At 43.9% G+C, this 18,534-nt stretch overlaps 2 protein-coding genes across 9 annotated transcripts in view; one reads left to right on the top strand and one right to left on the bottom strand.

Moving 5' to 3' along the window:
* Nucleotides 1-15,546, top strand: part of LOC112264430 (collagen alpha-1(XVI) chain-like) — a 112,553-nt gene extending 97,007 nt beyond the window's left edge. For all 8 annotated transcript variants that reach the window (XM_042295284.1, XM_042295289.1, XM_042295286.1 and 5 more), the window contains 22 exons: nucleotides 774-827; nucleotides 912-965; nucleotides 1,061-1,114; nucleotides 1,327-1,371; nucleotides 1,935-1,988; nucleotides 2,131-2,166; nucleotides 2,301-2,363; nucleotides 2,769-2,840; nucleotides 3,069-3,122; nucleotides 3,248-3,292; nucleotides 7,944-7,988; nucleotides 8,162-8,215; nucleotides 8,378-8,431; nucleotides 8,547-8,597; nucleotides 9,081-9,170; nucleotides 10,577-10,612; nucleotides 10,718-10,762; nucleotides 11,993-12,187; nucleotides 12,395-12,458; nucleotides 12,609-12,782; nucleotides 12,961-13,038; nucleotides 13,219-15,546. In XM_042295284.1, the coding sequence (XP_042151218.1) occupies nucleotides 774-827; nucleotides 912-965; nucleotides 1,061-1,114; nucleotides 1,327-1,371; nucleotides 1,935-1,988; nucleotides 2,131-2,166; nucleotides 2,301-2,363; nucleotides 2,769-2,840; nucleotides 3,069-3,122; nucleotides 3,248-3,292; nucleotides 7,944-7,988; nucleotides 8,162-8,215; nucleotides 8,378-8,431; nucleotides 8,547-8,597; nucleotides 9,081-9,170; nucleotides 10,577-10,612; nucleotides 10,718-10,762; nucleotides 11,993-12,187; nucleotides 12,395-12,458; nucleotides 12,609-12,782; nucleotides 12,961-13,038; nucleotides 13,219-13,412 (1,611 nt within the window). In that variant the 3' untranslated portion in view covers nucleotides 13,413-15,546. The remainder of the gene's footprint in view (nucleotides 1-773; nucleotides 828-911; nucleotides 966-1,060; nucleotides 1,115-1,326; nucleotides 1,372-1,934; nucleotides 1,989-2,130; nucleotides 2,167-2,300; nucleotides 2,364-2,768; nucleotides 2,841-3,068; nucleotides 3,123-3,247; nucleotides 3,293-7,943; nucleotides 7,989-8,161; nucleotides 8,216-8,377; nucleotides 8,432-8,546; nucleotides 8,598-9,080; nucleotides 9,171-10,576; nucleotides 10,613-10,717; nucleotides 10,763-11,992; nucleotides 12,188-12,394; nucleotides 12,459-12,608; nucleotides 12,783-12,960; nucleotides 13,039-13,218) is intronic.
* Nucleotides 15,547-16,151: 605 nt separating this feature from the next.
* Nucleotides 16,152-18,534, bottom strand: part of LOC112264428 (collagen alpha-2(IX) chain) — a 26,114-nt gene continuing 23,731 nt past the window's right edge. The window contains exons 31-32 of the mRNA XM_042295281.1: nucleotides 18,390-18,467; nucleotides 16,152-18,062 (exon numbers count right to left, since the gene is read on the bottom strand). Of these exons, the coding sequence (XP_042151215.1) occupies nucleotides 17,857-18,062; nucleotides 18,390-18,467 (284 nt within the window). The 3' untranslated portion in view covers nucleotides 16,152-17,856. The remainder of the gene's footprint in view (nucleotides 18,063-18,389; nucleotides 18,468-18,534) is intronic.

Genomic DNA, 18,534 nt, shown 5'->3' with positions numbered 1-18,534 from the left:
TTGTGTGTGTGTGTGTGTGTGTGTGAGTGTGTGTGTGTGTGTGTGTGTGTGTGTGTGTGTGTGTGTGTGTGTGTGTGAGTGTGTGTGTGTGTGTGTGTGTGTGTAGGCCAGGGTATTGCTTTCTACCTCTGCAGTGTTTATAAGTATGAATAGAGATTTAATTTAGTGTTCCACTTTTCCTCTCCCAGGGAGTATGGGGATATGTAACTACATTGCTGAGATGATGGAGATAGCTCTCCTTCTAAACTTATAGTCCTCAAATCGCCTTTCTTTTATGATCTCTTCTGTTTCTTTTCTCATTTCTTCACTTCTGTCTTTGTTCCCTCTCCTCATCTTTCCTTCCCTCTCCTCTCTCCCTCTCTAATATTCTGTCCTCCCTCTTCACCTCTCACCTCTCGCTCATCTACTCACCTCTCCCTCGCTCCATCCCTCCTCTCCCCACCTTTCACCCTCTCCTTCTCTCCTCACCTTTCTCCCTCTCTCATCACTTCTCTCCCTCTCTAATCTTCTGTCCTCCCTCTTCACCTCTCACCTCTCCCTCGCTCCGTCCCTCCTCTCCTCACCTCTCCCTCGCTCCGTCCCTCCTCTCCCCACCTCTCCCTCGCTCCGTCCCTCCTCTCCTCACCTCTCCCTTGCTCCGTCCCTCCTCTCCTCACCTCTCCCTTGCTCCGTCCCTCCTCTCCCCACCTTTCGCCCTCTCTCCTTCTCTCCTCACCTTTCTCCCTCTCTCATCACCTCTCTTCCTCTCTCCATCCATCCTCTCTCCTCTCCAGGGTCAGCAGGGTGAGAGAGGAACAGCAGGACCACCAGGTGTGAAGGGTGAAACAGTGAGTCATGGCTACCCTCATCAATACATGTTAGATCAAGTTTGATTAGATACATTATTTATACTTCTTTATGGTGTCTCTCAGGGCCCTCCAGGGACTAATGGATACCCAGGTTCTATGGGACCACCTGGGCTTCCTGTAAGATACATCAACTTCCTGTTTCATCACATTTATATGAATATTAATGATCATATTGAACATATTGATTGACTGACTGACTGATTGATTGACAGGGCCTGAAGGGCGAGAGAGGGACACCAGGCGGTGCGGGAACGAAGGGAGAATCGGTAAACATGAACAAACACAGTCGTTACAGACTTTACATGTGATGGGGGTTTCACTTCATTTGGATAGTCTAAGAAACCTATGGTGTTTTAACAGATTATCTGTAGCAGTTGACATGTCAGATAGTGAGTAGATAACTATGTGTTTGTTGGGTTCTATTTTATTACTACAGTGAGTGTGAGATAGTGTCCTAACCCAGTCCTCTCTCCTATAGGGTCCACCAGGCAACCCAGGATACCAGGGAAAGGCTGGAGTAGCGGTCCGTAACCTCATCCCCTCATCCCCTTTATCCCTCGCCCCTATAACTTATCATCCATAACCTCAACCCCTTTATCCCTCACCCCTATAATTTATCTTCCATAACCTCATCCCCTTTATTCCTCGCCCCTATAACTTATCATCTGTAACCTCATCCCCTTTATCCCTTGTCCCTACTGTATAACCCATCATCCATAATCTCATCCTCTTATCCCCTTTATTCATCATCCCTATAACCTATCATCCATAACCTCATCCCCACTTCTTAATCCCTCGTCCCTATAATTTATCAACCATAACCTCATCCCCTTTATCCCTCACCTCTATAACCTATCATCCGTAACCTCATCCTCACATATTTATCCCTCGTCCCTATAAAGTATCATCCATAAACTCATCCCTCACCCTCTTTATCCCCGCATCTTTATGTCTTACGCGTAACCTCATCCATATCCCTGATCTTCATGACTTTATGACTTCATGTCCTCTGGAGAATGTTCTGCTTTCAAGGTTTTGGTTCAAGTCTCTGTCCATGTTAAAATATTACTGTCTGTTGGTCCAAAGGGACCCAAAGGAGAGGCTGGACTGGCAGGTTCCGATGGACCGAAGGGAGATCAGGTATAGTACAATGCAATATGCATTTCAAATATACGTTTCAAATGCTGTGTTCAAAAAACAGACTCTCAACATGCACACACACACACACACACACACACACACACACAAACACATACTGATGTGATCCCTCCACCCTTTTTAGGGCTCCCAAGGGCAACCAGGATTCCCAGGAACACCGGTGAGTAGAATCAAGTATTTTTTATGACTCAGTTAAATATCTGTTGGCATGTGACCGTAGCAACTGGAGGAAGTTTGTGGTCAACTGTTGGGTGGTCAACTAACAATGATGATGACTATATTCGAACTTTGTAGGGACCCCCTGGACCCCCTGGGAAACAAGGAAGAGAAGGACCACCTGGACCCAAGGCTGACAAGGTAGAGCAGCTTATCATACTACGTTTTGTTCTGTTTCCTATAACTGTTTCTACTTAAATAGTGAGGATACTGGTAATGTGTATCTCTCTCTGTCTGTCTTTCTCTCTCTCTCTCTCTCTCTCTCTCTCTGCATCTCTGTCTCTTCCTCTCTCTCTCTCTCTCTCTCTGTTTCTCTGTCTCTCTCTGTCTCTTCCTCTCTCTCTCTCTGTCTCTTTCTGTCTCTCTCTGTCTCTCTCTCTCTCTCTCTCTGTCTCTCTCTCTCTGTTTCTCTGTCTCTCTCTGTCTCTTCTCTCTCTCTCTGTCTCTTTCTGTCTCTCTCTCTCTCTGTCTCTCTCTCTCTCTGTCTCTCTCTCTCTCTCTGTCTCTCTCTCTGTCTCTCTCTCTCTGTCTCTCTCTCTCTCTCAGGGTAATGATGGACCACAAGGTCCGCAGGGCTCGTCTGGACCTCCAGGTTCTTCTGGGTCTCCTGGCTTGCAGGTGAGTGTGTCTGTGTGCATTATCACAAGATATATTGTGATTTTTTTCCCCCACAAACAATGAGTTTAAAGAATTATTTTCCCTCTGTGTGTGTGTGTGTGTGTGTGTGTGTGTGTGTGTGTGTGTGTGTGTGTGTGTGTGTGTGTGTGTGTGTGTGTGTGTGTGTGTGTGTGTGTGTGTGTGTGTGTGTGTGTGTGTGTGTGTGTGTGTGTGTGTGTGCCCCCAAAGGGACCTCCTGGATTTGAGGGATTGGACGGTAAAGATGGGAAACCAGGAATGAGGGTAAGAGGTAGTAGATTGTTATTGTTAGTCGATGTAAGTAGTTAAGTAGGATGACTTGAATTGACCTCCCCTCTCTGTCTCACCTCCCCCTTCCTTTCTTTTCTCTCTGTCTCTCTCGCTCTCAGGGTGAGCCAGGGATTCCAGGGACGGTAGGACCCAGAGGAATCCCGGTGAGTGCCTTTTCACCTTTACATGACCCCTACATACAGTGGGGCAAAAAAGTATTTAGTCAGCCACCAATTGTACAAGTTCTCCCACTTACAAAGATGAGAGAGGCATGTAATTTTCATCATAGGTACACTTCAACTATGACAGACAAAATGAGGGAAAAAAATCCAGAAAATCATATTGTAGAATTTTTTATTAATTTATTTGCAAATTATGGTGGAAAATAAGTATTTGGTCAACAACGAAAGTTTATCTCACTACTTTGTTATATACCCTTTGTTGGCTTTGGTTTTCTGTAAGTCTTCACAAGGTTTTCACACACTGTTGCTGGTATTTTGGCCCATTCCTCCATGCAGATCTCCTCTAGAGCAGTGATGTTTTGGGGCTGTTGCTGGGCAACACGGACTTTCAACTCCCTCCAAAGATTTTCTATGGGGCTGAGATCTGGAGACTGGCTAGGCCACTCCAGGACCTTGAAATGCTTCTTACGAAGCCACTCCTTCGTTGCCCGGGCGGTGTGTTTGGGATCATTGTCATGCTGAAAGACCCAGCCACGTTTCATCTTCAATGAGTTTTTACCAAAAAGTTATATTTTGGTTTCATCTGACCATATGTCATTCTCCCAATCTTTTTTCTGGATCATCCAAATGCTCTCTAGCAAACTTCAGACGGGCCTGGACATGGACTGACTTAAGCAGGGGGACACGTCTGGCACTGCAGGATTTGAGTCCCTGGCAGCGTAGTGTGTTACTGATGGTAGGCTTTGTTACTTTGGTCCCAGCTCTCTGCAGGTCATTCACTATGCCCCCCCGTGTGGTTCTGTGATTTTTGCTCACCGTTCTTGTGATCATTTTGACCCCACGGGGTGAGATCTTGCGTGGAGCCACAGATCGAGGGAGATTATCAGTGGTCTTGTATGTCTTCCATTTCCTAATAATTGCTCCCACAGTTGATTTCTTCAAACCAAGCTGCTTACCTATTGCAGATTCAGTCTTCCCAGCCTGGTGTAGGTCTACAATTTTGTTTCTGGTGTCCTTTGACAGCTCTTTGGTCTTGGCCATAGTGGAGTTTGGAGTGTGACTGTTTGAGGTTGTGGACAGGTGTCTTTTATACTGATAACAAGTTCAAACAGGTGCCATTAATACAGGTAACGAGTGGAAGACAGAGGAGCATCTTAAAGAAAAAGTTACAGGTCTGTGAGAGCCAGAAATCTTCCTTGTTTGTAGGTGACCAAATACTTATTTTCCACCATAATTTGCAAACAAATTCATTAAAAATCCTATAATGTGATTTTCTGGATTTTTTTTTTCATTCTGTCATAGTTGAAGTGTACCTATGATGAAAATTACAGGCCTCTCTCATATTTTTAAGTGGGAGAACTTGCACAATTGGTGGCTGACTAAATACTTTTTTGCCCCACTGTCCAGTTGAAGTTGGAAGTTTACATACATCTTAGCCAAATACATTTAAACTCAGTTTTTCACAATTCCTGACATTTAATCCTTGTAAAAAATCCCTGTCTTAGGTCAGTTAGGATCACCACTTTATTTTTAGAACGTGAAATGTCAGAATAGAAGTAGAGAGAAGGATTTATTTCAGCTTTTTTTTCTTTCATCACATTCCCAGTGGGTCAGAAGTTTACATACACTCAATTAGTATTTGGTAGCATTGCCTTTAAATAGTTTACCTTGGGTCAAACGTTCAGGTAGCCTTCCACAAGCTTCCAACAATAAGTTGGGTGAATTTTGGCCCATTCTTCCTGACAGAGCTGGTGTAACTGAGTCAGGTTTGTAGGCCTCCTTGCTCGCACACACTTTTTCAGTTCTGCCCACAAATTTTCTATATGGTTGAGGTCAGGGCTTTGTGATGGCTACTCCAATACCTTGACTTTGTTGTCCTTAAGCCATTTTGCTACAACTTTGGAAGTATGCTTGGGGTCATGGTTCATTTGGAAGACCCATTTGCGACCAAGCTTTAACTTCCTGACTGATGTCTTGAGATTTTGCTTAAACATATCCACATAATTTTCCTACCTCATGATGCCATCTATTTTGTGAAGTGCACCAGTCCCTCCTGCAGCAAAGCACCCCCACAACATGATGCTGCCACCCCCGTGCTTCACGTTTGGGATGGTGTTATTCGGCTTGCAAGCCCCCTTTTTCCTCCAAACATAACGTTGACCAAACAGTTATATTTTTGTTTCATCAGACCAGAGGGCATTTCTCCAAAAAGTACGATCTTTGACCCCATGTGTAGTTGCAAACCGTAGTCAGGCTTTTTATGGCGGATTTGGAGCTGTGGCTTCTTTGCTGAGTGGCCTTTCAGGTTATGTCGATATAGGACTCTTTTTACTGTGGATATAGATACATTTGTACCCGTTTCCTCCAGCATCTTCACAAGGTCCTTTGCTGTTGTTCTGGGATTGATTTGCACTTTTCGCACCAAAGTACGTTCATCTCTAGGAGACAGAACGCTTCTCCTTCCTGAGCGGTATGACAGCTGCATGGTCACATGGTGTTTATACTTGCATACTATTGTTTGTACAGATGAATGTGGTACCTTCAGGTGTTTGGAAATTGCTCCCCAGAATGAACCAAACTTTTGGAGGTCTACAATATTTTTTATGATGTCTTGACAGATTTATTTTGATTTCCCCATAATGTCAAGCAAAGAGGCACTGATTTCGAAGATATGCCTTGAAATACATCCACAGGTACACCTCCAATTGACTCAAATTATGTAAATTAGCATATCAGAAGCTTCTAAAGCCATGACATCATTTTCTGGAATTTTCCAAGCTGTTTAAAGGCACAGTCAACTTAGTGTATTTAAACTTCTGACCCACTGGAATTGTGATACAGTGAATTATAAGTAGAATTATCTGTCTGTAAACAATTGTTGGAAAAATTACTTGTGTCATGCACACAGTAGATGTCCTAACTGACTTGCCAAAACTATAGTTTTTTAACAAGACATTGGTGGAATAGTTGAAAAACAAGTTTTAATGACTCCAACCTAAGTGAATGTGAACTTCTGACTTCAACTGTATGTCCTCAGTGACCTCTACCCCTTCTGACAAAGCAGGACCGTGTCTCATGTCATTAGACAGACATTACTGCTGTGACATCACACCACTTTCACGGTGTGCCCTTACAAAGCAGGTTCCTTGTATCTGATCATCTTTGATATTAAAATGTATGTACTCACTACTGTAAGTCGCTCTGGATAAGAGCATCAGCTAAACGACTCAAATGTAAATGTAGAAATCCATCAAACGTCACCCACTGATCTCACCCAAGATCTCACCAAACATACCAGTATACGTATGTATGTCCCTGGTCTTACCTATATGTGCCAATCAGCTGCCTATGTTATTGTTTTCTGCTCTGTTTTCGACAATGGTCTCTGTTTGGTATACTAGATAGACCTCATTACTTAAGCACAGTTAAAAATAAGGTTATCTTAACTGGCTCAGTTCAAAAAAATGAAGAACGCATGAGGAATAGAAGTCAATCATTCTACATTCTGTGATGACTCAGTGTTTCTGTGTGTGGATTTTGACAGTGCAGGTGCTCAAATCAATGTGAGATTTCAAAGTGATGCGTTTTGAAAGCTGTGTGAGATGTGTGTTGTGTTGAAATCTGTGTGTGAGATGTGATATGTGTTGTGTTGAAAGCTGTGTGAGGTGTGTTGAATGCTGTGTGTGAGATGTGATGTGTGCTGTGTTAAACGCTGTGATCGAGATGTGATGTTTGTTGTGTTGAACGCTGTGTGAGAGATGTGATGTGTGTTGTGTTGAAAGCTGTGTGAGATATGATGATGTGTGTTGTGTTGAAAGCTGTGTGAGAGATGTGATGTGTGTTGTGTTGAAAGCTTGAAAGCTGTGTGTGAGATGTGATGTGTGTTGTGTTGAAAGCTGTGTGAGAGATGTGATGTGTGTTGTGTTGAAAGCTGTGTGTGAGATGTGATGTGTGTTGTGTTGAAAGCTGTGTGTGAGATGTGATGTGTGTTGTGTTGAAAGCTGTGTGAGAGATGTGATGTGTGTTGTGTTGAAAGCTGTGTGTGAGATGTGATGTGTGTTGTGTTGAAAGCTGTGTGAGATGTGATGTGTGTTGTGTTGAAAGCTGTGTGTGAGATGTGATGTGTGTTGTGTTGAAAGCTGTGTGTGAGATGTGATGTGTGTTGTGTTGAAAGCTGTGTGTGAGATGTGATGTGTGTTGTGTTGAAAGCTGTGTGTGAGATGTGATGTGTGTTGTGTTGAAAGCTGTGTGTGAGATGTGATGTGTGTTGTGTTGAAAGCTGTGTGTGTGATGTGTGTTGTGTTGAAAGCTGTGTGTGTGATGTGTGTTGTGTTGAAAGCTGTGTGTGAGATGTGATGTGTGTTGTGAGATGTTTTTTTTACTGCTGTTCTTTAATTACTTTTTACTTTTATTTCTTATTTTTAATTGTAATTGTAAATTTTAAAGTGCATTGTTGGTTAGGGTTTGTAAGTAAGCATTTCACTGTAAGGTGCACCGAGAAGACAATCAAACTTGACTATCTAGAGGAAGTAAAAGTCGTAAAGCTGTTGTATTCAGCGCTTATAACTAATCCAATTTGATTTGGATTTGATTTGATGTGTGTTGTGTTTATTGTTGATCTATCTGCTCTCAGGGTTTCAAAGGGAAGCATGGACATGTTGGCTTCCCTGGACAGAAGGTGAGTCAACCACACACCCACACACACACCCTACTCTCTTCAGTGTGTCTGTTTGATGTCTTCTACCTTACAGTACACCAAACAGATTATTAGCCCGTTTTTATGGATGCTGGGTACTCGCTCACCCCTCTTTCCCCCCATGCTCTCCATTTCTCTCTTCCTCCTCTCTTCAGGGTGATGCTGGACCTGTAGGCCCACCGGGGACAGCTGGTAGACCAGGACTTGAAGTGAGTCAAACCAAGTGTTTCATGCACCATGTTGTTTGATGTTTGAATGATGTTCATATTGAATGAATGAGTGGTAAATAAAACCAATGATGATGTTGTCACGATGTGCCAATGAATTATGACTGTGTTGAGTCTCATTGAAACAACCTTTAACTTTTTCAGGGTGACGCCGGAGCCCCAGGGCCTCAGGGTCGACCCGGTCCCCCAGGACAGCTTGTGAGTACATGACCTTTAACCTTTCACCTTGGTTTATGTGGTTGTATAGAGTGTGTCTGTTAATAAGGTTTGTGTGTGTGAAAATGTAGCGACCAGTTTATGTTTTTTTTGGTAGGGTTCTGCAGGAGCAGCGGGGCCCCCAGGACCGGCAGGCCCAGCAGGAGTGGTGAGAAGAAATACTATCATCATCCATATGTATTTTCTAATGTAGAAGGAACGGTTATCAAACCATGTGTCATCTGCATCCAACCCTGGATTATCTGCATGATTAAATTCCGTGTTAGCTTTGTGTTATGTCAGAGTTATGTCTCAGGCAAGGTTAATCATGACTCTTTCTCTGTTGTTTTTCTCTTTCTTCTCTCTCTCTCTCCCTCTTTCTCATTCTTTCCCTCTCTCTCTCTCTCTCTCCCTCATTCTCTCTCACTCATTCTCTCTCCCTCATTCTCTCTCACTCATTCTCTCTCTCTGTCTCTCTCTCTCTCTCTTTCTCATTCTTTCCCTCTCTCTCTCTCTCCCTCATTCTCTCTCACTCATTCTCTCTCACTCATTCTCTCATCTCTCTTCTTTCTCTTTCTCTCACTCTCTGCCTGTCTGTATCTCTCTCGCTCTCTCTATCTATCTTTCACTCTGTCTCTCTCACTCTCTCTAGGGTATAAAGGGGGAGAAAGGCCAGGCTGCAGACAGAGGGCTACCAGGGATGGTTGGCCCCGCTGGACCCCCTGGTCATCCAGGAATGATGGTCAGTACACACAGTCCTATTGGTTTCAACAAGATACATATAGAAGATGATAGATATGCATTTCCTTGTTCCGTGTTGGTAGCATGGGGACGAGTTGAACCTTAATCAGTGTTTTCTCTCCTTCTTCCTCGTTCCGTGTTGGTAGCATGGGGACGAGTTGAACCTTAATCAGTGTTTTCTCTCCTTCTTCCTGGTCATCCAGGAATGATGGTAGCATGGGGACAACAAGAACATATAAAGATGTTTTCTATCCATTTCCTTGTTCCGTGTTGGTAGCATGGGGACGAGTTGAACCTTAATCACTGTTTTCTCTCCGTCTTCCTCGTTCCGTGTTGGTAGCATGGGGACGAGTTGAACCTTAATCACTGTTTTCTCTCCTCTCTTCCTCGTTCCGTGTTGGTAGCATGGGGACGAGTTGAACCTTAATCACTGTTTTCTCTCTGTCTTCCTCGTTCCGTGTTGGTAGCATGGGGACGAGTTGAACCTTAATCACTGTTTTCTCTCTGTCTTCCTCGTTCCGTGTTGGTAGCATGGGGATGAGTTGAACCTTAATCACTGTTTTCTCTCCTTCTTCCTCGTTCCATGTTGGTAGCATGGGGACGAGTTGAACCTTAATCACTGTTTTCTCTCCTTCTTCCTCGTTCCATGTTGGTAGCATGGGGACGAGTTGAACCTTAATCACTGTTTTCTCTCCGTCTTCCTCGTTCCATGTTGGTAGCATGGGGACGAGTTGAACCTTAATCACTGTTTTCTCTCTGTCTTCCTCGTTCCGTGTTGGTAGCATGGGGACGAGTTGAACCTTAATCACTGTTTTCTCTCCTTCTTCCTCGTTCCGTGTTGGTAGCATGGGGACGAGTTGAACCTTAATCACTGTTTTCTCTCCGTCTTCCTCGTTCCGTGTTGGTAGCATGGGGACGAGTTGAACCTTAATCACTGTTTTCTCTCCTTCTTCCTCGTTCCGTGTTGGTAGCATGGGGATGAGTTGAACCTTAATCACTGTTTTCTCTCCTTCTTCCTCGTTCCATGTTGGTAGCATGGGGATGAGTTGAACCTTAATCACTGTTTTCTCTCCTTCTTCCTCGTTCCATGTTGGTAGCATGGGGATGAGTTGAACCTTAATCACTGTTTTCTCTCTGTCTTCCTCGTTCCATGTTGGTAGCATGGGGACGAGTTGAACCTTAATCACTGTTTTCTCTCCTTCTTCCTCGTTCCGTGTTGGTAGCATGGGGACGAGTTGAACCTTAATCACTGTTTTCTCTCCTTCTTCCTCGTTCCGTGTTGGTAGCATGGGGACGAGTTGAACCTTAATCACTGTTTTCTCTCCTTCTTCCTCGTTCCGTGTTGGTAGCATGGGGACGAGTTGAACCTTAATCACTGTTTTCTCTCCTTCTTCCTCGGTCTCTCAGGGAGAACCAGGCAATGATGGAGCTGCGGGTAAAGACGTGAGTAACCCTTCTAATGTGGTGTTTGTCATGGTGACAGAAACATGAATGTGGCTGTATTATATTTGCAACCTTGTTCCCTCACTGATCATCTTCTGTTCACAGGGATCGCCTGGTCTGCCAGGAGACAATGGACAATGTGGTCAAAAGGTAAGAGTCACTGCTCTCCAGTGTGTCTTTGTCTGTGTGTGTGTGTGTGCATGCGTGCGTGCGTGTGTGTGTGTTTGTCGGAAAAGACAAATTACCACCAGCAACCACGCTATTACACCACTGGTTACCTCAGATATGGCCTCCACTACCATACAGGATTATGGATGGTGAAGTCCACAGGCTGAGGGCTGTAGTGTTGGCAGGGTCGTGGTTGGTTTTGGCTTTTTCAGCAGACTCCCTAACCCAGTCATGTATTATGCCACAAATTGCATCCTATTCCCTATATAGTGCACTACTTTTGACCACAGAGCCCTGGGCCCCTTCATTTGACTAACCCCTTTTGGCAACATCCTCCATTTTCTACATTCCCCTCAAATACCCCACTTTCCCTGGCAATAGCTCATACTACAAAGCCCTCTACACTTGATACAGTAGTTACCAATAGAGTTATTCTCTGTCCCCTGGATAATGCTATTAACTGCGGGCGCCACATGAGATGAGGCGATTTGTCATTGTGACAGGAAGGTATTGTCAGGGCTTTTAGCTGTAGTAGTAGAAATTACAGAGGAGCTCTCCGCTCTTCTCCTTCTCTGTCTTCTGTCATCGTTGGGGTCCAGTGTCCAGTGGTGACGTGTAAACATTAGCTCTTCATAAAGGCCTGCTTTGTTCCACATCCATCACAGATGTCAGTCTGATGCTGTTTACAATATAGTGTGTCGGGTACTTACAGAGTGCATTTACTGACCCAGGGAGGCTGTGGATGCCTCCCAAATGGCACCCTATTCCCTATGGGCCCTGGTCAAACTTAGTGCACAATATAGGGAATAGGGTGCCATTTGGGAGGAGGTAAGTGAGGAATACACTAAAGGCAGGGTAGGACTGTTACAATCTAAAGTAGACACTGTCCCCTTGTTGACTGGTCTCTCCTTCAAGGGTCTGACAGGACTGCATAGGTTGAAACAGTTAGCAGTTGGATTGTTGAGGCAACATGGGTGTCAGTGTGCAGGAGTTTAATCATCTTTCAACCTTCAATATTAAAATCTGTTGTCAGTGGTCCAACACTGATTTTCAGGGAATACCTCTCATCTCTTACCTATTTCTCTCTCTCTCTCTCTCTCTCTCTCTCTCTGTCTCTCTCTCTCCCGCTCTCTCTCTCTCTCTCTCTGTCTCTCTCTCTCTCTCTCTCTCTCTCTCTCTCTCTCTCTCTCTCTCTCTCTCTCTCTCTCTCAGGGTGAAGCAGGTACCCCAGGTCAGAGAGGCGCCCCAGGGGAGCGAGGTCGCCCGGGACCCCCTGGCGGAGGTGGGTACTCCTCCAAATCTGATGCCCCAATGATGGGCCAAGTGGGACCCAGGGGAGAGAGGGGCACCCCAGGCTCACCAGGCACTGCAGGGTCCCCCGGACCACCAGGAATACCAGGCAACGATGTGAGACCGTAGTTACTGTGATGAATTGCATTGATTATGAATTGATTACTTGTCATGTTCTTGTTTGTTCCACAATGTTTGGTCAACAGACTAAAACTCAAAAGACCCAACACGGGTTTTTAGCTATGAGAAGAGGTGATTCATGTATTATGTGTGCAGTAGTTAGCTCCTCTTTCATACTGTATATCCTTCTATTTCTCTCCACAGCCTGTGGTCAACTATGACAACATCAAGGACTTCATTCGCCAGCAGGTCATCAAGATCTTTGATGGTGAGTACATCCTCTTCTTTTCTTTTGTATTTATCCCCCAGACACGGCAAAGATCTGTCTGTCCTCCTAACTGAGCTGCAGGAGATTATGGGAACTTGTTTATTGATTAGGTTTATCATCTATGATTGTGCTCTATCTTTCCCCCTACAGAGAGGATGACCTACTTCATGTCTCGTATGCAGCAGCCACAAGAGGTGTCATCTCCCGGTCGTCCTGGACCCCCAGGGAAGGATGGTAACCCAGGCAGAGATGGGAGTCCAGGAGCCCCAGGTCAGCCAGGACAGATAGGTAGAGAGGGCCGCAATGGACCCTTGGGACCACAGGGTGAGTCTAGACACGTTTCATTCATGCTTTTGATTATTTTGTCATAAGGCTTAAATACCATGGTCATGATAAAGTCATAGGAGGCCATAAACAGTTATGACAAGTGATGTCAACTTAGCGTAATTAACTTGACATAAAGGTTAGTTCTCTCAAGTAATGTCCTCTGTCGTGTCTGCAGGTCCACGAGGTCTAAAGGGAGAGAAAGGTGACAAGGGTGTAGGGGAGATGGGTGACAGTGGACCCCCAGGAGCACCAGGTAACACCAACTTCAGCCTGTCGAAATAATTTACATTTAATAATATATATTTATATATATATATAATTTATATATTTAAATTGCAACTGCTCTTTTATAATGATTCATTTGTATCCAGTGATTCAATGATGCCCTCTGTCCCTTCATCAATTCTCTTACTCTCTCTGCCCCTCCCCCCAGGTGTTCCAGGCCCCCCTGGCTATGGTAAGATGGGCCCCAGCGGCCCCGTCGGTCAGCAAGGGATCCCTGGAGTCTCAGGAACCCCTGGACAGCCGGGTCAGAAGGGCAGGGAGGGCCGGTGTAACCCCTCTGACTGTATGAGCCAACCAATAGAGTGGAACCCTAAGGGCCCTCCCATCAAGGGCCCCTACTAGAGAGAAAGTATTAAAGAGGAGAGGAGGAGAGATAGATGAAACCAACCCAAAGACCAGAAGACACTAGAGAAAGGAGAGGAGGGGAGAGAAGAAACCAACCCAAAGACCAGAAGACACTAGAGAGAGGAGAGGAGGAGATATAGAAGAAAACAACCCAAAGACCAGAAGACACTAGAGAAAGGAGAGGAGGGGAGATAGAAGAAACCAACCCAAAGACCAGAAGACACTAGAGAAAGGAGAGGAGGGGAGAAGAGAGAACAGATCAAACAGAAGACCAGAGCTACCGTCCGATCAACAGAAATCATCCCAGGAGAACAAATGAATACTGAAGCACCAATAGTTGGTGTGGAGGGCCCATCCCTAATTCATCAAAGGGTTTGCCAGTTAGCTGTCCTTCTCACCGCCTGTGTAGAAAATATATATGTGTAGGACCTTCCTCTAACTGATGCCTTGGTACTGGCTGAAGTGGCTTCAATAAAGGAGATATTTGGACTGTGCTCTCCTCTCTTTCATATATTTTCCCAACTTTAGCTGCCAGCTCTTTCTATATGTTAGACATGTTTATTTTGACAATAACAGCAAGAGCATATCCAGCCTTTGAAAAACGACCTGCAAATTCTTCCTCTTCTTCACTATCATCCTCATCTTCATTCTGATTATAAAACGTGTCCATTGGGAGTATTAGGCAGCTACCTTGTGATATTCTGCTTCGATCTAGCTTCTGTCTAGCCATAGAAACAAAATGAATAGAATTGACATGGCACTCCCATTTCAAATGCCCATTCTAATCGTTCTATCTCTTTGTACATTTTGTTTGATTTCTATGCTTGAATATACTCCCTCATCACTTGAATGATGTCTGCTGCTTTAACAGATCTGTACGCTTTGTCCTCAAATCATGGCCTTATGAGAAGTTCTCACCTTCTCTTCCTTGTTTGCGTGAGAAGAACATAATGTACACCTCCCAAGAGTGCCTGTTTTGTACATATTTCTATTTATATGTAGTAGCTTTTTATGCCTTTTGTATTTTGGATTTGGCGTCAACATGGCTAACCGTGTTTTCGCTATGGTCAACTGTCAGGAATCCACTATGAGTGTGGTTTTTATAAGAGTTATTTGTTCATAAAATATACAAGAAATTGGAGAGAAATTATCTTTTTATGTGAAAGTAAATTGGATTTCTATATGGTGGTATAATTATGCTTCGGAAGATATTTTCATGCTTGCCTTTGTATAAAGTACATGGCATAATTTTCAAAACTGCCTCAAAACTGGCAACAAAAAAAAATCTAGTTATGTAGCAATTTATCAACAAGTCTCTTACATTATCAAGCTTATTTTTGACAACAGAGCAACTGTAAAGGGATATTTGTTTCTCGTCCAGCACACCACTGGTTACTGTAACTGAAATAGGGTTGCACAATTCAGGTAACTTTCCAAAAGTTCCCAGGGTTTTCAGAAATCCTTGTTTGGAAGAGGGAGGGGATAAGCAGAACATTCGGAATCCTCCAACCAGGATTTATGGAAAACTTGGGGACTTTGGCCAAGTTGCCGTCATTTGGCCATGCTTAACGGAAATAGATGTTTTATGACCACTAAGAGAAACAGGCTGAATTTTCATAGGAGAGGCTGTTTAGCATCTTCACCCAAACCTTCGCTGGCATCGCTGTGCCAATCAGCTTCCCCTCATATCCATTACTGAGTACAACTTGTATGTCTCCTGCCTTGTATGTTGTGTTGTTTTGAATGCTTGCAGTTTCACTTGTCATCTATACACTACAGGCCAGGGTGTCAGTAAGGGTGTCAGTAAGGGATTTGTCACCATGTTTAGATTCATATGGATGTTCTAAGTTGTTATTGGAAGGGCCATGAGGTTTTCCTGATGTTTTCACTGTCCATAGTGATTTCTGGTCAGGAAAACCTACTGACCCTAGTTATACTGAACAACCACCCCAATAGTTCTCCCCTCTTCATTCCTAGCTTTCATAAACATCTTGTTGAAACAACACCACTGTTCCCCTGCTACTCTCAGTATATCTGTTGTGTGTTTTATGTTGGCATCACTTTTTGTAAAGAGATGGGTTTTTTTTTATGAAAACGTTTGAGAAAAAGTTAATAAAATGTTTGAAGCAGACGTGGTCTGGTCAGGATGTTGTTGTTGATTAACACACTTTACACATCAAAGTATAAAATGTGACTCAGTTTTACCATAGTTACCATCAATGTCTTTAATTGGAGTGCCTTTTCTTTGTTCTCTGAGTAAAAACACACGAGGTACAAAGCGTTAACTCGCGCTCCAATGAAATGAGGTAGCTTTTCAAGTAAGCAGAGTGCTAGAGTGGCTTTTGTATAAACGCCAAGCCACCTGTTAGACTCATACTGCTATGTGAATGAGTCCAAGTGGAATAGTTTTCAGGTAAGCCCTTCACAGAAGCTTTACTTCTACTGTGTTGAGAGCATGACGTTGTATTACACACAGGAGGATAGGGCAGGATAAACTGATGTAATGACGTTGTATTACACACAGGAGGATAGGGCAGGATAAACTGATGTAATGACGTTGTATTACACACAGGAGGATAGGGCAGGATAAACTGATGTAATGACGTTGTATTACACACAGGAGGATAGGGCAGGATAAACTGATGTAATGACGTTGTATTACACACAGGAGGATAGGGCAGGATAAACTGATGTAATGACGTTGTATTACACACAGGAGGATAGGGCAGGATAAACTGATGTAATGACGTTGTATTACACACAGGAGGATAGGGCAGGATAAACTGATGATGATTCAGCAGAAATACAACTAAAGAAAGACAGAAACTGAACTGGGTGTTTGGGGACACTCTAAATGGTATAGGCTTTATACCCAGAATACCTAGCCCTACAATAGTGAATGTCATTATCCTGTAGTCGAGGCAGTAAACTACATGCAGTTAGGCAGCACTTTCGTATTTTCTTGGAAAACAGTTGGCAACCAATTTGAAGGGTGTATCACCAGCAACGACTGGACTGGAGTGTGGCACACAGACAGAGAAAGACTAGACTATATCCATCAACCCATCTTTAAGACCAATGGAATAAAGGCCATGTCATTTTTGTACAATCGTTTCTTTTCAGAGCTCCAACAGTTCCCACATGAGAGAGAAGAACATTCAGGTTTTTACAAAACATTCTTCTTTATTGGTTTGGAATTGGTTGACCTGAACAACCAGGGAAAAAAATCTAACCTAAGTCTTTACAGATGAATTATATAAAGAACAACAAATAGAATTGCTTCTGTTAATGAAAATAATCAGTCCTGTTTGTTGTTAGAATGTTGACATTGATTGACTCCATGGAAGTTAGTTGACAGTGGCATATAAATATTGATTTGTGTAACTGATCTGTTTGGAAAAGCAGTCATTTGAACTTTGAAACTTTATTGCTGATTAGATTCATTAACACAGGGGTTGTTTTGGTCGGTTCATATTCTAACCCATCCTCTTTTTTTTCTCTACATAAAATTAACACACATTTACAAAGATTTACAGCACTGTATTATGGGAGATAGATGGGAGTGCCCATCAGGATATGCTGTTGCCAGGCAACTACAGGAAAATATCAAATCTAAAGAAATCATTTGTTTCTAAATGAGGCGGAAGTAGACGGGGGTGGCACTGTACATGTGAGCAAAAAAGGGGTTTGACTATTTCACTCAAGCATACAGGTGACAGGTTTAGCAATACATCTTCCAAAGGTACAGTATGGAGTGTAGATTTTGATTTTAATGTTTTATTGGTACCTTTGCGTACACTTGTACGGCACTTCTTGTTTGGTGGGGAGAGGAGGTGGGCATATGCTTGCATTATTTCCTTCAAAACATATATTTAAATATTAATATTTCAGATATAAATCAATCCAATTTAAAGTGACCACGGTACAAAACAAAAACACCAATCATTGGACTCAAAGTATATCTCTGCTCCTCCCAGTCCAGGGGCTACGGCTGATGATGACGTCATCAATGATGTCACTGGACATGATATTCAGATGTCACTACGTCTCTCTCTCTCATTCTCTCTCCCTCTGTGGTGGGTGTGGGGCAGTTGGACGTGACTGATATTTACATCTGCCAATCCCTGACCAGAGATTATAAATTCAGAGGGGTGTTATTGGCTGTGAGTGGCTGTCATCATGGTGATTTAAAGTGGGTGGATGTGGTATGTGTTGCAAACAGAGTCTCTAAACAGTAGAACTGAAGGTCATCAGTTTAAGGGTCAGGGAACAACATCATTCACGATCGTATTGCCCCCACTTCTCGCTCTCAATGATATCCAATGAAGGAGAGTGGTCTCTCTCTTTCTCTCTCCTCTATCCCTCCTCTCTCTCTTCTGTCTGTCTCTCTCTCTCTCTCTCCCTCCTGGTGTTGTGGGGCTCTTGATGGAGAGGTCTCAGGTTAGACTCCGGGGCCCTTGACCCTGGCGGAGTCCTGTAGTCTGGGGGAGGTGTAGGCCGAGGCAGCTAGGCAGGCTGCAGCCTCACAGAACCCTGGAAGACCAGTGGGGCCCGCCTTACCGGGACGACCAGCCTCTCCTGCAGAGCCCTGGGGGCCTCGCTCGCCAGGCTTACCGTTTCGAGCCACGCCGTCAATACCAGGAGGACCTGAGGAGGTAGAGGAGGAGAGAGAAAAAGAGATAGCCTTTTAATTTACTACATTCCTTTGAAGAGAGTTTTAGTTTAGTTTAGTTTTAGTGTAATTTCCTCAGGTAAGTTGGTACAGCTTCTTAATAACTGGATAGATGTGTAGAGGAAGGTCACTTCTAAGTGTGTGTGTGTGTGTGTGTGTGTGTGTGTGTGTGTGTGTGTGTGTGTGTGTGTGTGTGTGTGTGTGTGTGTGTGTGTGTGTGTGTGTGTGTGTGTGTGTGTGTGTGTGTGTGTGTGTGTGTGTGTGTGTGTGTGTGTGTTAGGAGAGTGCATGTGGTGCCTCACCTGGTATTCCAGGGGGTCCTGGCTGACCAGGATGTGGTTTGCCAGAATTTCCTCGGTCTCCCTTTGCTCCTCTCTTTCCTGAGAGAAAGATGGAGGGGTGGAGAGGGGTCAGTGATCTTTTCTAAGTTATAGTACTTTTTGAGTG

This window comes from Oncorhynchus tshawytscha, linkage group LG13, assembly GCF_018296145.1.
Source record: "Oncorhynchus tshawytscha isolate Ot180627B linkage group LG13, Otsh_v2.0, whole genome shotgun sequence".
NCBI lineage: Eukaryota > Metazoa > Chordata > Actinopteri > Salmoniformes > Salmonidae > Oncorhynchus > Oncorhynchus tshawytscha.
Note: the sequence above shows the minus strand (reverse complement) of the source record. Positions and strands in the feature narration are given on the sequence as shown.